Source organism: Rhinatrema bivittatum, chromosome 4 (assembly GCF_901001135.1).
Source record: "Rhinatrema bivittatum chromosome 4, aRhiBiv1.1, whole genome shotgun sequence".
NCBI lineage: Eukaryota > Metazoa > Chordata > Amphibia > Gymnophiona > Rhinatrematidae > Rhinatrema > Rhinatrema bivittatum.
This window is the reverse complement of record NC_042618.1, coordinates 382,722,463-382,736,225: the sequence shown is the minus strand read 5'-3', so window position 1 is coordinate 382,736,225 and position 13,763 is coordinate 382,722,463. Positions and strand designations below refer to the sequence as shown.

General features: G+C 46.0%; 1 protein-coding gene across 1 annotated transcript in view; it reads left to right on the top strand.

Moving 5' to 3' along the window:
* DNAH12 (dynein axonemal heavy chain 12) overlaps positions 1 to 13,763 on the top strand; it is a 1,160,754-nt gene that overhangs the window by 57,550 nt on the left and 1,089,441 nt on the right. Inside the window, 2 exon segments of the mRNA XM_029600929.1 lie at positions 2,799 to 2,889; positions 3,099 to 3,125. Of these exon segments, the coding sequence (XP_029456789.1) occupies positions 2,799 to 2,889; positions 3,099 to 3,125 (118 nt within the window).

The following is a 13,763-nucleotide window of genomic DNA, read 5'->3' as shown; positions in this document are numbered from 1 at the left end:
CTAGGCTTGAGTTCTTTCACCTTATCACGAAGCCGGTGGTCAATTCTAGTAGCCAAAGCCACTAGTTCATCCAGCGAGTCAGGTGTCTCATGAGCGGCCAGCTCGTCTTTCAAGCGAGTATCCAGACCCCTGAAGAAGAGGGTTTTCAGACATTTGGAATCCCAGCATAATTCGGTAGCAAGAGTCTTAAACTCTATTGCAAAATCAGCCAGTGGTCAGTTGCCTTGCTTCCGGTCCACCAGAGTAGAACCAGCAACAGTCACTCGAGCAAGATCATTAAAAACGGATTTAAACAAATCCAAAAATCCGTCCATATCCTGCAGAATTGGATCCTTACGTTCCCACAGCGTTGAGGCCCAAGACAAGGCCCTTCCATCAAGATAAGATAGAATATAAGTAGTCTTGGCGTAGGCTGTGGGGAAGTGAGAAGGCTGTAATGCAAAATGCATGCAGCACTGATTTAGGAAACCTCTAGTTCTTTGAATCTCTCCAGAGAAACGAACTGGAGCAGCCAGAGGTACCATAGTCTTTATAGTTACTTCAGGTAACTGACCTTCATTACTGGAAGCAGCGCTTTGATTCTTTTGTGCGTGCAGCTGATGGAACGCAGAAGTGAGTTTATCCAATGTGTCTTGTTGTTCAGCAATGCACAGGGCCAGGCCGGGAATGGCCTGCAATGCATTGAGCTGTGCCGGATCCATTTAGTTGGCAATCTGTTATAGTTTGTGAGGTTTGGGTGGACCCTTGGACACTGTGGCAGCTGACCACGCTCACGGGGGGAAGTCCCGTGAGGGGCCACAGGTCAGGCTCAGCTCTGGACACACAAACACAGATAGTTCTTTATTTAGACAGTTTGAGAAGCCACCAGAGGTGGCAGTAGTGAGTAGATGATGTAGCCCGGCTGGGCTAGTATTCCCCAGGGCGCTGGAACAGCGGTTTCTCCGGTAGCGTGCTGTAGTGGAGAGAACTAAGAAAGTGAGTACAATAGAACATTCACAGAATTCCAAATATGGAGAAACCCCGAGATAGGGAGAGCTGGCCCTCGAGGAGAGAGTACCAGATCCCTGGAGATAGAGAGACTTGTTGGCAAAGTACTCACACAGTGGTTCCACGTAGGAGATGGCACTGGTGCTGAAATGGGGGCAGGCCCTTGAGGAGCGAGTACCTGGTTCCAGGGAGACAGCTCTGAGGAGTGGATGATAGTAGTACTCACTGATGGTGTCTGTAGCAAATTCTTCCAAGTAGAAGAGGAGATAGATGCAGGCAGCGGGTCAGGGAACATGGGCCCTCGAGGAGCGAGTACCGGTTACCTGATAGCGACCTGAAAGAAGCAAAGAGGCCCCCAAGGAGCGGGTACCCCATTAGCAGAAAGAGTCCAATTTAAGTTGGAAGGCAGAGTAGCTGGGTACGGAAAGCGAATCCAATCCGTAAGAACACCCTTGCTAACTCAACGGCTAGCAATAAACTGTAGGCTTAAATATCTGGGCAGCGTGACATCATCACAGGGGGATGCCCCTGAGGAATGCGTCAATGAGGAAATAATAATGAGGGCCGCGTGGTGCGTGTGCCCTAAGGTACCTGAAGAGCATGCTCCGGGGACGCCGGAGAGGACGGCAGGCAGACGCCGCGGCAGCCAGGTGTCCGTGGAGAGAAGGAGGAGTCGCAAAAAAGGAAAGGTAGGTGGAGTGAACCCATCGGGAAGTGACGGTCTCAACAAAGCCTTAGTTCACTATGCTCCATATTTGCAATTTTATCACCACAAGGCAGTTCTCAGGACTCACCCAGCCTTTCTTCCCAAAGTGGTAACTCAATTCCACCTGAACCAGACGATAGAACTACCAACATTTTTCCCTAAGCCTCATTCTAATGATAGGGAACGCTTGCTGCACACACTAGACTGCAAACGGGCATTAGCATACTACAAGGATAGAACACACGCTGATTCCCGTGCTTCTCAACTATTCGTCTCATTCAACCCGAATGCACCTGGGCTACCAGTAGCTAAACGTACCATCTCAAGCTGGATAGCGCAGTGTATCCAATTCTGCTATGAGAAACAGAAGTTACATATAAAGTGTTTTCGCAATGCTCACCAAGTCAGGGCAGTAGTGGCTTCAATAGCACATCTCAGAAATGTACAACCTGTAGACATTTGCAAAGCGGCTACATGGTCATCTCTTCACACCTCACATCCCACTACTGCCTGGACCAGCAGGCAGCCACTGATGCGAAGATAGGGCAAGCAATCCTGCAGTCTCTATCAAATTAACTAAGTCAATTACCACATTGCGTAGATCACGCAAGAACAATGGACCTTTATAATTGGCATGATCGGGAGCTTAGGACGCCCATGACAGCATGGCTAATTCAGCCCTGCTATCAACGGGAAAAAGCAAGTTTGCTTACCATAAACGCTGTTTCTGTAGATAGCAGGATGAATTTGCCATGCTGACCCTCCCTCCTCTCTGGTAGTCGACCTTCTATTCTGCTACGCCTAAACTTAATTACAGACTGAGGAGAATCTGTTACTTTCCTGCGTGGGTACGCACACGCAGCCACAGAGACTACAAACTCTAACCTCTGCTTAGTAAAGCTCCGCCTCTCGGGCCCTGAATAAACAGTTCCCATGACAGCATGGCTAATTCATCCTGCTATCTACGGAAACACCGTTTACGGTAAGCAAACTTGCTTTTCATATCCAGGTATACAGTAGCACTCTGTGACATATGAACATTTTATTAAAAATGAAAGTTTATTTTAGACTCTTCAGTTTTGTATAATTAAAGGTTGTATTTTAGAATTGACGAGGCCATAACAACTTTTGAAGCGACAATGGAAGCAAAAAGGAAGAGGCCATCTTCACCACCAGAACCAGAATTACCAGCAACAGTGAGTTAAATTAAAAAATGTTTTTTTACGGCTTAAGTGATAAGCCTCAAGTGTTTTCCAAATACTAACTGGAAATGCAGTTACACAATTTCAGTTATTAATTTTGATTGGTTTAAAAGATAAAGTCTTAAATACATTTATAGTTTCAAGGTAGTTTCATTCTTCAGCATGGATAATTTGAATTTGTGTTATATTTGTTTTATTTGTAGATGAACAGTGAAATGAAAAAGAAAAGAGTAAGTTTAATTATTTTATTAGTCCTTTGTCTCTAGTATGATTAATTTCTAAAAAATAAAACATGTGTTCATAAGACTACAGGATTGCTGGCTGAGATTATATTTGTGGTAATCATTAAACAAAACTAAAATACTTACATAATTTGATGTTATTTTAGTGTTTTATTAGCATTCCAGATAAATAATGATAAAACTTCATGCTGTCATCTGGGACAGCGCTTCTCAACCGGTGTGTCAAGAAACACCGGCATGTGTGTTGCGTCTCCCGGTGTCCCAGTGCCCCGTTGTACTTTCCTTCTCCCTTTTTCCAGCCCCTGCGGACCAATTGGAAGCCTCCTTGCTTCCTACCCCCCACTGCCCAATCGGATGCCTCCTTGATACAGACGTTCAGATACTTGAAAGGTTTTAATGATCCAAAGTCAACGACAAACCTTTTCTGTTGGAAAAAAATCAGCAGAACCAGGGGTCACGATTTAAAAATCCAGGAAGGAAGATTCAGAACCAATGTCAGGAAGTATTTCTTCATGGAGAGGGTGGTGGATGCCTGGAACGCCCTTCCGGAGGAAGTGGTAAAGGCCAAAACTGTGCAGAATTTCAAAGAGGTATGGGATAAACACTGTGGATCCATAAAGCTTGGAGGATGGGAATGAAGTGAAGAAGTATGGGGGTGGCTTGTGGGAATGACGGCTACTACCTGGTGATTAATACCCTTATTCAATAAATGTTCACATGGTTAATGCAACTCCAACATTGCTCTATGCTTCAACGGCAAGGGGAAATGTGGAAAAGAGGATTTGCATTCAGGCAACAACCAACAAGGTAGCACAGTGTGGGTAAACAAATTTTATTTATTTATTTATTTAAAAATGTTTGTATACCGCCTTTACAAATAGAGATTTAGTCAAAACAGTTTACAGATTTAAAACATACATAATTTAAATAAAAATACATCACTAAAACAATAGAGAAAAATCTTTAACACATCAATTTCATAAACAAACAAGACAGACAGAGCACATCAGGGATGAAATATTGGTATGGACTGGTGAAGAAAAATTGTGGTGATAATTATAAATGAGTGTATTGTGAATGATCATTTTAAAGCGGAAGTACTGAAAGCTTTTTGGAACAAATACGTTTTTAAGGATTTCTTAAATTGTTGCAGTGATGGTTTAAGTCGCAAGGAGTCCGGTAGAGAGTTCCACAGGCAGGGGCCTGCAACAGAGAAAGCTCTTTTACGAGTAAATTCAAGTCTTGCTAGTTTGACAGTAGGTACATCTAAGAGATTTTTTGATAGAGATTGCAGTTGTCTAGCTGGTTTAGAAATTTGTAAAGTCGTACAAAGCCAAGTAGAAGAAATATTATGGATGAGAGTGTGAATAATTGTTAAATCTTTGTACATGATTCTAAATTTTATCAGAAGCCAGCGAAGGGAGGAAAGTATGGGTGAGATATGATTTCTGCGAGATGAACCAACAAGAATTCTGGCTGCTGAATTTTGCTCTAATTGTAGAGGGTGTATTGAGGAATCAGGCAAGCCGATGTAGAGGGCATTGCAGTAGTCTAAACCTGAAAATATTAATGATTGCAGTATTGTACGAAAATCTTGTGGAAATAACAGAGGACGTAAGCGTTTTAAAAGGTGAAGGGAGTAGCTTGCTTGTTGCGGCGGTTACTACCCCAAACCAATTAAGCCTGATACTTCACTTTCAATGCATATTCAGCGTAAATCTCTGCTTCAACGTTATCTCTGCTTAAACGGCAGGGGGCAATGAAGATAAGAGGATTTACATTCAGACAACAACCAACAAGGTCTGAATTGCACAGTCTGGGTAAACAAATAAGTGAGGGAGTAGCTTGCTTATTGCGGTGGTTACTACCCCGAACCAGTTAAGCCTGTTACTGCACTTGGAAAGCATATCCAGCGCAGCTCACTGCTTCAACGGCAGGGGGCATGAAGAAAAGATGATTTATATTAAGACAACAACCAACGAGGATTGAATTGCACAGTCTGGGTAAACAAATAAGCGTGGGATTAACTTGCTTACTACCCCTAACAAATTAAGCCTGATACTTCACTTTTAATGCATATCCAGCGCAGCTCAATGCTTCAACGGCAGGGGGGGAGAATGAAGAAATAGGATTTACATCCAGCCAACATCTAACAAGGCATTGATCTGAGCAGTATGAGTGTACAAATACGGGGTAACCCTCAAACATTAAGCCTTATACTTTACTTTGATACAGCTCCAACACTGCTCTCTGCATCAATGGCGGGGGGTGGGGGGGGGGGGGGAGGGAAGGAAATTAGAATCAAAAAGCTACCAACAAGGGCCCTAGTAACAGATAAGTATGAGAAAATAAGTGTGAGAGCTTGCTGGGCAGACTGGGTGGGCCTGTTGGTCTTCTTCTGCCATCATTTCTATGTTTCTATTTTTCTATGGAAGCCTCCTCCCTTCTATTTGCCAGTGGGAGTAGGAAGAAGGGAGGAAGCCTTTGATTGGCCGGTGAGGCAGGCATCACATAGCCCGGGGGTGGGGTGGGAGGAATGGCAGTGTTGAACCCCGACGAAGCAAATCCGCCATGGCAGGGAAGAGGAAAACCCGACCCCGACCAAGCAAGGCCACCACGGGAGCCCATCCCCGTGGCGGTGAAGAGGAAACCTGACCCCCAACCAAGCAAGGCCACCATGGGAGCCCATCCCTGTGGCGGCGAACAAAGAAGGCCCGCCGTAGTAAAGCCGTGGCAGAACTGGAGCCCATCCCTGCAGTGAAGGAAGAAGAGTTTTTTGGTGAGAGTTTGTGTGTGGGTATGAATGAGTGCCTGGGTGAGAGCTTGTGTGAATGGGTGCCTGGTTGAGAGCTTGTGTCTGTGGGTATGAATGGGAGCCTGGGTGAGAGCTGGTGTGAATAGGTGCTTGGGTGAGAACTTGTGTGTGTGGGTATGAATGGAAGCCTGGGTGAGAGCTTGTGGGTGTGAATCGGTGCCTAGGTGAGAGCTGGTGTGAATGGGTGCGAGAGCATTTGTGTGTGATTGAGAGCTTGTACATAAGAGAGCATGTGTGTGATTGAGAGAGAGACTGGTGATGTGTTTCTGTGTGTGAGTTCCTGTCACCTCCCTGGCCTGCCAACCGACTGTGGCCTTCTCTCTCCCTATGTTTTCAGTTAGCCACACATAGACTGCGAGTGTCACTCTGTAACACTCTGCCTGGTTATTAGCCTTAGTGGGACAGGGACTTCCATGATTTCCGTTGCCGCCAGGGCCCCTGTCGATTCAGGTCCTTCAATTTCCTCGGTACACTCATGCAGTCGCTGCCCCCATCGCTACCCCCTTCAGACTATCCTGGATTCTTAGATGCCATCGGTACTCTGATGCCATCATCCCTGCATCTTTTCTATCAGTGCCATCCATGTTTTTCATCCATGGCACTGATTTTTCCTTGGATTTCATCGGTGCCATCATTGCCCGGATGGATGCCATCGATGTACACCTTGTCTCATCACTGCCATCTATGCTCGGGTCGATGCCACCATCGCCCGGGGCACTTCCATTGATGCCAGGGTCATTTCCATTGATGCCATCCTTTATTTTATGGATGCCATCTATGCCAGGTTCTTTCCATCGATGGGCATCGATGCCAGGTTCTTTCCATCGATGGGCATCGATGCTAGGTGGATTCCACTGATGTAATCCATGCCAACATCGATTCCGTCAGTGCCCATGTCGGTGCCATCGAAGCCCATGTCCGTGGAATGGATGCCATTAATGCCCGAGTCGATCCAGTCGATGCCCGTGGCCATGCCACCGATGCCATCGTCGCCTGCCTTCATACATCGATGCCCTCGACGCTCATTTCATTTCCTTCGGTGTCTTCGACGTTCCTATCGATGCGGTCATCGACTCAGTCGATGCCGGAATCATTTTTCTGATACCAATGATGTTTTTTCGATTATTCGATGTCACATCGTTCTCATAGATACCTACGCTGATGCCATCAGGGCTCCGTCACTGTCATCATTGCTCTGGCCGAGTCATCAACCTTTTTTCATATATATTTTTGACGATACCCTCGAGGCCGCTTCGGGCGCCATCGACACCATCAACACCGACATAGCACCGCCACGTAATGCCCTTGCTTAAACACAGTGCTCCAAGCTTTGGGTTCTTATTAAAGCCCCGTATTAGCCTAAGACACTACACTGTGCCAGGAGCAGTGCAGGCATGCTGACAGTCCGTCATCAGTCACCATCCAAGACAGCGAGGGCATCCATCTCGGCGCTGGGGAAAAACCGGGCTGAGCACTGTGGCATGCATCATCACCGACATGGTGACAGTCCGCCACCGACGCCATCCAGCACATCGGTGCTATCCTTCTCGATGCTGGACAATGCTCGGGCCGAGCAACATCACCACTGCCATCAACACTGTTCCGCACAGTATTGGCAGTCCTTGGTGCTCCAGAAACACCGGAACGAGTTCCGAAGAATTCTGCACTGGTGTCACAAGACATTGAGCCACTGCGACGAGGGCCAGGTTCATGAGCTTGTTATTCAGCTCCCCTGTTCCCGAGGCGTGCCCCACCGACATCGGTGGGGGATTGTGGCCCTCTATAAAATACTACCGTGGTAGCGCCAGCCATGCTCAGCCTGTCTCCTCTATACCTGCGCCACCATACCAGGCATCAGAGTTGAGACGGGCGTCTACTCCCTCGATGACTCCTGGAATCCACGAAGCCAGCAATCTTCACCGGCTCGTCCTTCGGCGATCCGTGTCGGATGGTAAGTACCCACTTCTGCGGCATTCCCATTGAGATGTGTTCTCTAATTTGAGCCACATGGTTCGAAAAGTTCTAGGTCATGTACCTTCCAAGAACCATATTAGTGTCACATATCGCTATGCCAGCTATGTCAGCCACAATACCAAGAGAACCTCTCTATCATTTCTTTGGGATTGCATCAGGGCATCCTCCCTTTTTCAGCAACGAGGTTCTGTACTGATTCATGCTCTGGCTTCTGGTTCCTGCTTCAGAATCAAAGTTCCAGGTGCATTCGCTGATCTGCTAAACACGAGATCCAGCAAATACTGCCTCAAGTGCAAGTCCACCTCGAAGCCTGACGACAGGTCTTGGTGTCTCCTTGTACAGCACACATAAATGCGGGTAAGACTTTACCGCTCATGCTGCCGTGGGAGATTACATGATATCCAGATTACATCAGCCCCTCCAGTTGGACACCTCCTGGTCTCCCAACTGGCTGGATATCAGAGCGGCCACCCCACCTTGTACCAAAGATCCCGGTACACTCCCCCAGATGCTACAAAGCGCAGAGGGGGGAAGGGGGGGGGGGTTGGGGAGTTTTAATTACACTATTCTTTCTTTCAACAGAAAGTAGTTACTCTCCGCCCCTCCTGGACCTCAGAAATACCAACTTTCTTCAGAAGGCACAGGTAAAATGGTATCTCTCGTTACCATGCTTCCATATTGCAGTAGGTACATTACCTTTAATCTTTCTATGTGCTTCATGGTGAGTCAACAATATTACAATCCCAAGCTCTGCTGGTTGCACCAGCTTCGGCAACTGGGGTATTTCATTGAATCACTATCGGTGAATGCTGTTTCTCTGCGGAGTGCAACATCATTCACGCTTTTCCTTGCATAAACAGCTGCATAACCACAGTCAGTTCACGCAAAGAGCTCTAACTTCTTCATGACTCACTATACACTTACTAACTGGGATAACTGTCACTGCCATAAATCCCTTATGCAACACTTCTGGACACCATAGCCATAATGACCTTCCTATCCAGCATACGCGCAGACATTCTAATAAATTCTTACATGTCCCTGCGCGCATTTTTCCATAACCTCAGCCCTCTCAATTCTTCATTGTCGGGCCATGGTTTATTTTCACTATGCACTTTCCTCATAGATCCAAAACTACTATGGGTTAGATTCAGTGAAATTCCATTATCAATGGGTCTAAGCTGTTCAACCGCTTTCGTCCCTCATCCATATTGCAGATCTAGAATCAAAACCTAGTCTGATTCTGCTCATGCTCGCATTTACTCAGGATTGTAAAGTTTGACCTAAAAGCTTCTTAACCCAATATGTGTCTGCTCCACTCCAGACATAGTTCCACATGAACGTCCTGGAGCTTGTAGCCATGCGTTATATCCTTATGCCTTCCAATACTGCCTCTGCAACAAATCTTTGTGCATACAGACAGACAGCATAGGGACAATGTGTTTTCCAACACAAGCACACAGAACCTCTTAGCTGCTCTGCAAATAAGCTGCACAGCTCTACCCTTGGCCCTTTCTCACTCCATGTATCCTCGGGCCACTTATCTAAGAGATTTACTGAACGCACTAGCAGACCTTCTCCATGTAGGTTTCCATCCTCTTGAATGGTCTCGGACTACATGTGTAGCGGGAAAGATCTTCTAATGCTGAGGTCAACTGAACTTGCCCTCTGCGTCCGAATCGAACCATACGGTGCACAGATTCTACTCCCTACACATGTTTCCAATGCGTTCCCATAGACGCCTTTCTTCCATCAAGGGCCTCTTAAATGTATCTCTTCTCCTGCCTCTCATAGCCAGCACTCTTCTAATGTTGGACCGGGACGGGGTTCACTGTTCCTCAGACCCACATCCTGGTCGAGACTAGTATGCTTCCCAAACTTCTCAATCTATCACACCAGTAATCAATTCGCCTTCTCACCAGTCAATCACAAATCGTAGACTCACTGATGTTCTCAGGTACTGGTAGCGTCACAAAACCTTCCACACATAAATCCTACCATTCAAAATGGCATGATTTACCACATGATGCATGCAAATAAAGCTCTACTAACTGTCCCCTCTGTCAAATCAGCACATCTCACGCAAGTAAGGGAAAGAGCACTGTCACTGATTGGTCCCATACTATGGAACACCATGCCACTCGAAATAAGACTACAGAGAAATTTGAAATTATTCAAAACTAATCTGAAAACCTGGCTTTTTAAACAAGCATTTTATAAAGATAAAGAGAAGGAGAAAAATAGTTGAGAGATAAGGATGCACCAAGCTAGAAGTTATTAGTAACCTACTAAAGCATATTAATGTTAAAATCAAACCGCCTAACTTGTTCCTAACAATCAGGATTAACTTACACACTTAGTTTATTATTTTAAATTGTTACCGTACTATGATGGCACATGATTAATTTGTAATTTATACCACCCATATTTCTCTTTATCGTGCCCTTCTGTAAACCGTTGTGATGGTTATTTAACTTAACGACAGTATAGAAAAGTTTCTAAATAAATAAATAAATAAAAGGGTATTTCCCCTTTTTCTTTTTTCTACACCACTCTTTTTTCTTGCTCCCTCGGATTCTGCTCCCCAGACATCCTCCACATAGGTACACTTCTGTTCCAATTGGTGTATCGTTTGGGAGTGGGGATAACCGATTAACGGTAAACCCATTCTGTGTCAGCTTACCATGGATTATCCACTGATCAAGCTGCCTCTATTTCCACTAGTCACGGAATGGAACCTATATCTTTTATCCTTATAAGGATATGTTCTTCGTTCATACGTTCTCCGTTCGAGCCTTTCCATTCCTCTCATTTTACAGTTTGACATGGGAAATTCTTTCCCTCATAAATGTCATTTCTGCCAACAGGGTCAGTGAGTTACACACCTTGTTACATACTCATCCGACCCTGCGTTCCTCCGTGACCAAGTGGTTTTCACGCATTCAACTTCCTATCTTAAGGTAGACATTGCATCTCACCTTACTCAAGATATACTCTGCCCATTTTTCCCAACACCTCTTTCTCACCAGAGAGAGAGAGGGTTTTTTTTCCACTTCTTGGACAGTAATAGTGCACTTGCATTCTATCTAGATCGCACTACATTCCATAGGAATTCCACCTAACTCTTTCCTTCTGCGGCAAGAGTCAACCTGCGAGTTCCAGTGGGCAAACAGACCTCTTCCTCCCAATTGACGGTCTGTATCTCTTTTTCCTACCAACAAGCAGGCATTTCACTACAACACTGTGTGTAACCACACTCTGTTGCGTCCATCCCAGCCTTAATAGCTTCCCCTCGGCCGCTGCTGCTTGTACATATTTATCAGGCTGCAACCTGGAGTTCTCTCCATACCTTCGCAGTCCATTATTGCTTAGATACGACTAGCCGGCATGCTCCATGTTTGGCCAGTCCGTCTACTCTTATTCTTTTTGGTTTAACTACCCAACATCCTTCCACCAACCCGTTAAGGGTTTTAGGATGTCCTCTGTTCCAAATTCCACCCCCGTTATTGCGCCTTTCGGGTGTCTTGGGTGCATTTGGTGCACTCTCGGGCATCCTCAGCTTGGTACTCACTCATATGTGAGGACTACCATCCTGCTTGTCCTGTGAGAAAGCAAGTGTTGCTTACCTGTAACAGGTGTTCTCACAGGACAGCAGGATGTTAGTTCTCACGAAACCCACCCGCCACCCCGCGGAGTTGGAGCTGTATACGTTTTACTTTTATTTTAGTTTTGCTTGTGCTTTAGCTATAAGACGAGGCTGAGGGAGACACCTGTGGCTCACAGGGATAATTGCAGGCTGAGCATGCTCAGTGCAACACTTGCTTTTCTTAGATAGGGTTGTTACTGTTTGAGTGTGTTCCATAATACAGATGCAACTTTGTGCGGGTTAGTTTGTGTGCATTATTGCAAATCCTGAGAGTCTGTTAGGTGCTATATTTCTCTTTCCATTTCTCCATATTTATAATTTCTCTTTCCATTTCTCCATATTTATAATTTGTGGTTTTTCTGTACTTGGTGAAGGTCAGTTCTGGGTGTGTGACCGAGGTGAGGTATTTTACTAGCATATAGGCATTTGTATCAATCTTATTTGTTGTGTTTTCTCAATAGGATATGCATTAGTGGTAAATTACTGTCTTTTCATAAGGAAGGCTTTTGTGCCTGGTAGTAAAGGAAGTTTGTTTTACATTTACTGAGATGTCATCAGAACCAGAATATCTTTTTTGTATGGCGAGTTGTACAAGGTAATGCCCTAGATCTGCTCTGCACTCATTGGTGGGGGTTGAGGGGATTCCTGTGGATGCAGACTGCATGTTTACATTTAGACCCGTGATGGTCACATGTTCAGTGTGTCATGCATGTGAGAACCATCTGTTAGGAGTGTCCAGGCCAAAAAAAGCTTGAGAACCACTGTTCTAGAGGACCGTGAACTCTTCAAAGAATGTTCTCTGTTGTATCCACTGAAGAGTAAAGAGCTTGAGCTTGCTGGTAGAATCAGGGCCAGTGCAAGGGGATTAGGCGCCTTAGGCACCTTGCCTTGCGTCACCCCCCCCCCACCAGGTCGCGGCCCTAACTCCTACCTCTTGCGAGCAGCATCAGCAAAGAAGAGTGGAGATTTGAATCCCCACTCCTCTTTGCCGTCACCGCTCGCAGCCCCACATGGCTCATGAGCAGCTGCGGCGGCAAAGAGGAGTGGAGATTTGAATTCCCACTGCTCTTTGCTGCTGCTGCTCGAGCCCCCTAATGGTCGGCTCCCTAGGCCCAGGCCTAGCTCGCCTAGTGCTTCTGCCAGCACTGGGTAGAATGGTCTCCTAGGTACTTCATGAAGTGAGACTTGCATCTAGTGCACTGAAGCTTGCATCAGGTGCAACCATGCATCGATGCATAGTTAAGAACATAAGAACATAAGAAAATGCCATACTGGGTCAGACCAAGGGTCCATCAAGCCCAGCATCCTGTTTCCAACAGTGGCCAATCCAGGCCATAAGAACCTGGCAAGTACCCAAAAACTAAGTCTATTCCATGTAACCATTGCTAATGGCAGTGGCTATTCTCTAAGTGAACTTAATAGCAGGTAATGGACTTCTCCTCCAAGAACTTATCCAATCCTTTTTTAAACACAGCTATACTAACTGCACGAACCACATTCTCTGGCAACAAGTTCCAGAGTTTAATTGTGCGTTGAGTAAAAAAGAACTTTCTCCGATTAGTTTTAAATGTGCCCCATGCTAACTTCAACAAAGACTCACTGCATTGCAGCAGTGCCCCATGCTAACTTCAACAAAGACTCACTGCATTGCAGCAGTGTATATTGAGTGCATCAGTGTTCATTGTTATGTTTGGTGTGTCTTGAACTTAATTGTGGGCCCTTGGGTCGAGGCGAGCAAAGACTCCGCCCACAGGGAGGAGCCCTGTGGCCCTTACCCCGACAGGCAAGGTCTCAGCAGACATACAACAGAGAGACAACTTTATTGTACAGCAAATAATTCTTGTAGTGCAAGCAAACGAGGCTGGAATCAGCTGATCAGTCCCGTAGAACTCCACAGTGCGGAGAGTCCCGTGAATCCTTATCTAGGCTGGCTTGTGCTGGCTGTCCTGGTAGTGGTCTGCAGCGCTTGGTAGGCCGGGAGCCACTGTAAAATGCACAAGACAAGATGGATCCGGTAGTGGTCCGCAAACGAGGTAACCCAAGAATCTGTGCCACAAAGGTAGTGTACTCACACCGAGAAGGTAGATAGAGGCAGAGGTAGCAAAGCCCCGAGGATGACTGGAGCAGGATCAGCAGGAGTAGATGAGTACGATGCAGGAACTCACTGAAATGAGAGAGAGAGAGAGAGAGA